Source organism: Anneissia japonica, unplaced genomic scaffold, assembly GCF_011630105.1.
Source record: "Anneissia japonica isolate Jap-2015-1 unplaced genomic scaffold, ASM1163010v1 scaffold287754_len4335492_cov202, whole genome shotgun sequence".
In the NCBI taxonomy this organism is placed as follows: domain Eukaryota; kingdom Metazoa; phylum Echinodermata; class Crinoidea; order Comatulida; family Comatulidae; genus Anneissia; species Anneissia japonica.
The window spans coordinates 2683533-2692422 of record NW_022705543.1 but is presented as its reverse complement, the minus strand read 5'-3'; the positions used below and the strand labels follow the sequence as shown (position 1 = coordinate 2692422).

The 8890-nt window shown below is 33.2% G+C and overlaps 2 protein-coding genes across 2 annotated transcripts in view; both read left to right on the top strand.

Moving 5' to 3' along the window:
* The window catches only part of LOC117105819, a 9503-nt gene extending 4320 nt beyond the window's left edge, over nucleotides 1-5183 (top strand). The window contains exons 4-7 of the mRNA XM_033247120.1: nucleotides 1566-1689; nucleotides 1940-2209; nucleotides 2729-2803; nucleotides 3516-5183. Coding sequence (XP_033103011.1) covers nucleotides 1566-1689; nucleotides 1940-2209; nucleotides 2729-2803; nucleotides 3516-3746 — 700 coding nt within the window. The 3' untranslated portion in view covers nucleotides 3747-5183. The remainder of the gene's footprint in view (nucleotides 1-1565; nucleotides 1690-1939; nucleotides 2210-2728; nucleotides 2804-3515) is intronic.
* A 1671-nt stretch (nucleotides 5184-6854) lies between these two features.
* Nucleotides 6855-8890, top strand: part of LOC117105732 (neuropeptide Y receptor type 1-like) — a 22245-nt gene continuing 20209 nt past the window's right edge. The window contains exon 1 of the mRNA XM_033246986.1: nucleotides 6855-7082. The gene's annotated coding sequence lies outside the window, so the exon portion shown is untranslated. The remainder of the gene's footprint in view (nucleotides 7083-8890) is intronic.

Genomic DNA, 8890 nt, shown 5'->3' with positions numbered 1-8890 from the left:
CTCCCCCACGCTACAGTACAGACGTTTGCTAGGCAACAGAACGTGATTGGGAACTTCGAAATAATTGTCTCCATATCTTCGCTAATTAATCACCGTAATTTAGTTTACACTTATGCATGGAGAAATGTACAATAATCATTTCACTACCCGACAAACCCCGAACTTCATGCATTACATAAATAGTTTCATCTTGCTGTATTCCAACATCACTGGCGCATGGTAACAACCAACTGGCAGACCATTTCCGGTCACACATTACTCTCCACAACGCAGCACCCCTAGTTCCGTGTCCTCTGGATATTAAAGTATGGGTGGAGGTATTGCATATTTCCAGACTACTCCGGTTATCAAACTGCAGGTGGCAGTATATCATAGATTCAGTCTACTCCAGTTATTAAACACGTTTTACGGGATCTCATAGATATACTCCCAAGTATTTAAAAGCAGTGGATATTTAACCGGCCTATTCTTTATAAAAGCATTTTCGTGACGATTAGTAAGGGGACATTTCAACCCTAACATTCAAAAGGACAAATTCATTTCTAACGGCAAAATAAAGATGTTCTCTCTTGTGGGTAAAGCCGACCTACTAAGGACTCCAGAAGTGTAGGAGTAAAACAGTTGGTATTATGAATATGCAGTTGGCAGTACTGTAGGCCCTACCTCCTATCCACAGTTTGCATGAGTTTATAAATGCTGGTTGGAGTATCTAACAGCCCATTGCCTGGGACACCATAATTCTTTACGTTTGGTTTTCGCATAATATATTTTAAACTGTATTAAACAGATATTCAGATTCAGATTCATATTTATTCACACAATTCGTAATGGTGGTAATAAGACAAAAATAATAAAGATGCAAGCAAAATCAAATGCAATTGTATCTGGAGAAGTCAAATAAGCCCAAATGGCTTTACAGCTGACTCCACCAGATAAAAAAAAGTAATTTGTTCCAGGATCAAAGACAAGATAAAACACGACGGAACGAACACAAGGGAACAAGACAAAAGGAAAAACGACAATGTTCTTTTTTTTTTAAATTACATATACATAGGTTGATGAAAATAGCTTTATGAAAGCCCAATATAGAAAAGAATGAATTATGGCTCAAATATTTGTTATATTAAGCTTTTTTTAGTTTTGACCATAATATTTTTTCCATCTTTTCTCCCCGGTTTTTAAATATTCAAAAATCTGTATCTCATTAACTGTTTCCGGAGTTTTTCGTCAAATATGCTTTTTGTGTCTTAGCAAAATCAGTTGTACAACACACCAACAAAGAAATGTATCGCCCTCTATAGTTCAAAGCTTTTTGTTTAACGTTTTGTTAAAACGTGTATTTGTGAAACAGTGAAACACCGTGAAGTATTTAAAAAAAAAAATAGACCTTACGATAATTGAAGTAGCATATAGCTAACTTTTTCTAGAAATTTACTTGAAAATATAAATGAATAATATATACCTGTATAACTGAAGTATCATAGAGAAAAATTCACAAAGTCGATGTAAACTGTAATTAATCAAATATTGTATACTTAACCATCCACCTACTTTGTATTCTATAGGCTTTTGACATTTACACCTCTGCGCCAGAACATTTTGAAGAACTCTACGATTTCTGGGACTCTTGTGTGCATCGCAGTTTTCTTAGTTGCATTCCTCTCAATTGTTCCAGTTGTTTCTTATTTGGTAAGTAGAATGTTTGGAATGATCAAACTTGATAATATGTACTAAAATGTAAACATTATGATATATTTATAAATCATGATGATGAATGAATAATCATTAAATACGGTATATATAATGATATAAAAAAACAACAATTATATATACTGTATATATATATATATATATAATATATATGTATGTATGTATGTATTTATATATTACACGTATTAAAGTCTAAATCTTGATATCGTATGTGATATTTACCTTTTAGAACCTATATGTATTCGATACCAATGAAAAAGAAGTTCGCTTCTGTCACCCTGATTACGATAAATATGACGCTTATATCCGATGGAACAAATTCAAGGTTGGCTGTACTACATTTCTACCGTTTATATTAGGATTGATCTGTACTATCATTATGGTAGCCTGTCAAAGTAACTTCTATCGCCGGTACTGCGGGTCTACAGATTCGTACCTACGCCAGGTAGATGGCGCGAACGGACAGAATAATCAAAACGAAATTGGATCTATTAACAAGGTAAGAGAACTGTCTCATTAGTCATGCCATATGATTTAGGAATTATTTAAAAACAGGACAAAACGAAGAGCGTTTATTGCATGCATTATAGGTCTGCCGTAATGTATACATAATAAGGGCTGGCCGTCGGCACCATCTGGTCTCAGACGACTAAGTATTACCATAGGACATCTTCTGTGTTTCTCCGACATTCTGTATACTTCAACTTTGTCCAACATTTGGTTACTCATTTCACTTGCTGTTGACCTTCTGCACCTCATTTTCCTTCATATTTTTGCTCTAGAATCTCTCTTTGTAATTATCTTGTGTCCAAAGTGCATTATGTTCCTTTCTGTTATCTTGTGTAAGGTTGTTGGCTTGTCTTGTCCTTGTCTTATCTCAGAATGTTTCTTTTCTTTTCTTTCCGTACTACTTCCAACATACGTCTAAGAAGCCCAATTTCTAACGTTTCTATTCTATTAACCATTGTATCAGTGATAACTAATAAACTTAAAACCTTTGTTTTAATTTTATTAACAGTCGGATGTGTTTATGGAAGATCGTCTGATGGTTGATGGAATTCTCTATAAGAGATCCGAGCAGGAAGAAAGAAGGGTAAGATATTTAGACTACTGTATTTCCAATTAAAATATTACTATTAAATATACAAAAAAGGTATTTACAGAAATCACTACTGGGTATGTGTAATTAAATCAATTAATATATTGAATTCTTGTGGTACAGACCGCAAAATATTAGAGAGTTCTGAAAAAAACTCTTGTTTGCAAGTAATAGTTGTTGAGGTTGTTGTTGAGATTCTTGGCGTTTTCATTGAGTTACTACAATCGTCATCAGCAAGATAATATCTAATATTATTCTTCTGATGACGATTGAAACTACAGCAACTCAGTCGAAACGTCCAGACATTTTAAACAACAGCAGGTTTGTTTTCAGAACTATCTACGTGGTGTACCGCAACAAGCATTTAACATACTTTTACTTCGCCATGCAAACCTTCAAACAATATTTTAAATCAATTAAGTCTACGCTTAGAGACATGTTATTTGACCCGTAACTTCCTTTATGAGCATAAACACGGTTCATGGGAATTTAAAAATATTACTTAAAATACATTAGGTTGCATAATAAGCCTAAAATTCTCATGAATAATTATTGTTATTGGAGACAATTTGATCGTTTATTGTGTTGTAATTACTGCACAAGAGGATATAAAGTCACCTTACAGGTTATTGGTATAAGATATGATAATGAATTATTAATTTCGGCACCATAATTTATTTACTGGTAATATTGTAACTTTTTACAGATAACGATTCTACACGTCACGTTTATGGTTATATACATGGTCATTCTGCTACCGTCTGCCATCGTTGTAACGATGGCTGTGCACCACATTAGCGCCTACACATCGGACCTTCATACCGCGATCAGAAGCACACACGTCGTCTCTATTACAGTTGGCATGATTTATTCGTTAGCTAGTTTCATTATCATTCCAATTCAGGTTCAGATCCAGATTTCGTCATCACATACTTAAGCATAACATGAAATGTGTTTTTTCTGGGCATGAATATGCATAGGCTTACATTATACATAAAACACAAACCATAGGAATAACTATGTATAAAATGGAATAATAGAAAATAAACTTAAATAAGAATAATAATAAAGCTTATCTCTAAACCCTTTCGTCCTTAAGTCTAATACCAGTAAGAAAAAGGTTTTTGTATACTTAAATTTAGGCCTATTTAGGCCTATCAGATCTTGTGTCACAGACAGCTAATCTAGAATGCATCTTTCCGCTCATTTAATATTTTGCTAAGGTCCCAGCAAATGACAGTGTACACGTACAGTACGTAAACACGTACGTTTGTGGAACAATTGTGGGACAAGCGCGTATTCCGAGCGTTGTTCTGATTGGTCAATTTAATTGACACCTTCAAATTTGGGATTCATCCTTTAAATATATCGTCAAGATATGATAAAATGGCGTCAATGCATTGTGTAATGTCTTTGCTGATTTCGATTTCAATTAAATCTTTTTTTTTGTGATTATGTAGTTTTATCAACTGTCAATAAAAAGTAAGTTGTAGGAAGAATATTAGCCCTATTGTGTTATCGTTTCTGATTACTCATGCTTCTATTTTGTTGTAATTAAACTACAGAAGACAAACACATGTTATCTGTAAACTCGGTAAGACTCAATCTGTATTGATTCGTATATATAATGAAAGCAGTGATAACACAACGATTCCGTCGGTTGTAAATGAAACTATAAAACATAATCGTTGATGTAAATAAATTTGTGTCGGGCTATCTATAGTTTGTAATTATGAAATATTACCATGTATGCCTATAGCAAACTCCACGGCTAAAGTATATAATGATGCAAATAGGCCTAATGATTAATCAAGGATACTATGCTGTGAGACTCTAAGTACAATGTACTCAAACACTGGTCTTTGCTATAATTTTCTAATTTCCTATAACACCAAATTAGCATGTATTTAGATGTGTATAAACTTCTACGCAATGTGACAAAATATTTTTAAAATATTTCATTAGCCGTTTAATATTTGTAAATAACACGCTTCAGTATGTTTAGAACTAACTATACTAAACAGTGATTAAATCATTTTGAATGTTGTTGCTATTATGACAGTCACTAAAAACGTGGCATTAAAATTTGGCAGGAATTTAGAATAGGCGTATTTACTGTGTATATGTTAATTAAGTTTTTGCTTCAAACATGGCTAGTATCTCACTCTGATAAGACGCGTCTTTAGGTCCTATGAATATAATGCGTTAAAATCTTGGACCATAAAGTATAATAAGTGAGAATTTATTCTTAAAGTATTGGCTCGACCTAATAACGTCATTATAGTAAAGTTTAGATGTAAGAATTACCTACACTTTATCTGTATATTCATTATGAGTTTTGAGGATTAATAAAAGTGTTTGTGTTACCTATTAATAATCGGTTTTTGTGTATTTCTTTAATTAAATTCATATTTTCATATATAAATTTATCGTAATAGTCTCTTAATAGCACTGAGAATACAAAATCAATATAAAAACATGGAAAAATTAATTTCAGGTATTATAACCCTTACATTTTAAATAATTTTACAAACACATTCATTTTTGTCTCACAGACCATCTAACAAAAACATCAATAACATACCAACTCTAAACCTATTTTTTTGTAAATTGATTTCAATTCAGTCTTTATTGTCGAGCACTGTCAAAATATACGGTTTGGAATTCCGGTTGTGTGTTCACAGGTTAAAATAAAACATATACTTATTGATACAATCACATACTAAAACACACAACACATACATCACAAAATCATCATAAAATGTTAAAATATAAAGATGACGGTTGAAATATTGTAACAGTTAAAATGGTAAAAATTGGCTAAAACAGAGGTCTCAACAATTTCAAGCAAAAAGTTAGAGTTAACTTATGAATATTAATATCATAAAGATGAAGGTTGAAATATTGTAACAGTTAAAATGGTAAAAATTGGCTAAAATAGAGGTCTCAACAATTTCAAGCAAAAAGTTAGAGTTAACGTATGAATATTAATATCTACCGCAACCGTGGCTGTCTGAAAAAAAAGTATCAAGCTTGATAAGTTAGATAACAGCGCCCTCTTATAACATTTCGGTAGAAGTTTGAGCAAGTAACAAAATGCCATTAAACACAAATAATATAACAGTAGATGACAATCAAACAAACTACACAAATTGAAGACATAAAGGTTTTATGCCATTGAAGAACACTTCTGGAAAAGAAAAATAAGGGGAAAGCGAAGAAAATCTAATGCAGAATCCCTGAACAGGAATACTGGATGAATTTCAGGCATCTTTATAGTGATCCTGTCTTGTGATCGTTTCTTTGAGCACAGATCCTATATAGGATCTGTGCCTCGAACAATCACTTGACCATCCGCAGGTCACAGTTGACATTGAAAGGTACCGTAACACACCAAAAGCATGACTGCTATACTATAGTATAAAAACAAAGGAGTCAAGTTTAAATACAACTAATAATAGTAATAATATCAATAATAATAAAAATAAAGATAACAATAATAATAATAATAATAATAATAATAATAATAATAATAATAATAATAATAATAATAATAATAATAATAATAATTCATTCGGAATTTTACTATTAAAATAATGGCTAATGACAAAATGTAGTGTACCAAAGACGCAGTAAAAGTTAACAGCCATATTTCCTGTATTACCTATCATCTGCAATGTATTTTAGAGTAAAATAGAATAAATAAAACAAGACCCGTTTTCAAGTAGAAATGAACCAGCAGTACAATTCCGTCGTTACGTGATTATACTAGAGCGAAAAACAGAGCCGCAGCCCCTTTCCAAAACTTCAAGGAATAAGATACAATACTAAATTTGGTAGCCTAGATGCGAGGCAAAGTACACAAGCCAAAGCCTATCTAGTTTTGTTTTACAAAACTAGATTTTTGTCTGGGGGTTTTCGACTCAAAGGTCACAGCATGAAACCAAATACAAAAACTACTGATGAATATTTCCTTTATACTTTAAATATTAACATCATGGGCAAGTTATCCACTATTCGGAAGAGTCTAACAAGGGCATTGTCCTTCTAGTGATCAGTCGGATGGTAACTATTGGCGTTAACAGTCCAATCCTTTTGCACTAAGTCATTCAACCATGACTTCACAATGGATAACCAACCATAATAGATCATTGTTGCTCGAATAGGAGAGCGGGTTCACGGCGAACTTGAAACTGCACTCGAAGTTCAAACGTTAAATTATGTGCAACACATCGATACACGATCACACGTTCGAGTAAAGAAAACCAAACAGGTAAGTGTATTGGAACAATAGTAATGTAATCATTTAGTTATGTAATGTAATAATCTTGTGATATGGCAATGGCATTCACAATAATGGTTTCCACATAAAGATCGTGAGTGGAAGATGAATAGGCCTGTAATTATTTCGTTGTGTTCTAACTGATTTACAGATGGGTTTGCTGAAGTTTACTGTGTGCTCCCTGCGTGCACTAAATTAAATAATTTTATTATGTAAGCCTACATTAAGGCAGTGGCTATTGTTACACCAGTCTTAAAATAATTCATAATTCTAATTGGATGTTATTATGTGTATGGATTAGGAAAATAACATCCTATCAGAATTACAAGTTCGTTTATTTAAAACTGGTGTACCAAACGAGTACGTTTATTTAAGACTAGTGTACCAATAGCCACTGTACTACATTGAATCCTGGCCATAGGAAGTCAGGCCTACGTTTAAATTAATCATTGCACGGTACACAATATGCTAAGGTTCTCAACCCCCTTAATATTAGCCTTCTCAATCTCTTCTGATATTTAATGTAAAATTTTCTGCCTTTCATTTGAAGTCTTTTGGCATTTTTTTTTTGAGTCACTGAGGGCTATATTGTGCGTCAGTACTGTAGTAGTTAGAGTTGTCGTCAAGACACCCCTGGAGTATGAAGAAGTGGCAATACCGGATACATCGAGAACTTGACGACATCATACAGAATTCATGGACAAAAATTTCCCCTTGTAAAGTGGGCCCCTTGTTTGCAATAATGTGCTGGAAATATAACCAGTGCAATTTCCCCCGAAACATGTTTATCTCCCAAGAGACCCGCCGGTATTTTAATAGTTTTTGCACATGCGTTTAAAGTTCAAATGTCAGAACAAGGCAATTGGTCAGAATCAGATACCTGTACAATTCATGCATCAAGTGGTACACTTTTTTTTTTATAAGAACCAGTAAAATTTTGCCCAGGCTCAGGTTTCTTATTTTTTTGACCGATTTCGGGCTCAAAATGTTCATATTTTGTTCTTATTTTTACACATTTTTTCATAGGAAATTATTATTGTACAGCAGTATATTACTGAACTGCATTATAGGAGAGGTATTACATAGTCACACCAACTGTACATAAAGTACAGAAAGATATCAAAAGCAGAAAGCACAATACCCCAGAATATTGTAGGCTAACACGTTAGTCTTCTATTCAGTTCGATGTTAAATTAACAAGTCAAAATGTTCTGTTTTTGACTAACTTTGACAACCAAACAACATTGGTGGTTCAACTTAAATGTCAAATAACCTAATATTGTTACTTGTTACTTGTTACTTGTTACTTTTTACGGTACTTGTTACTTGTATATTGCCTTTCTTTTCAGTTACGAAGCGCTGATTCCACAATAAGTCAAAAACGAATAAAGCTTGCATCACACAGACATACCGTATACATTTCTAATCATTCTTCCGTCTCTGCTACGTATATTCCGATCTATCTCAAAACTTCTTTTACCAATCTAAATCCGAACCTCCTCGATGACAACAAAACCTAGGATTAGTTCTTGACCAAATTGTATATTTTTGAATATTAGAAGATACGCAGTTGTAGACTTGGTGCGCGGTTATTATAGTACGGCAGCTTAGGGCCACATTTGGACTTAATGTGGACGTTCCGGACAAAAGCACCAATTTTTTTTTACATGCTCCTTATGGTCATAGCATTCAATTTTTGGTAGGAACCACCTCATCCGAGGTCATTATGGCGGCCATCTTGGATTTCAAAATGGCCGCCTAATAAAACCTATGTTTATCTATATCTCCGCTTCTAAACC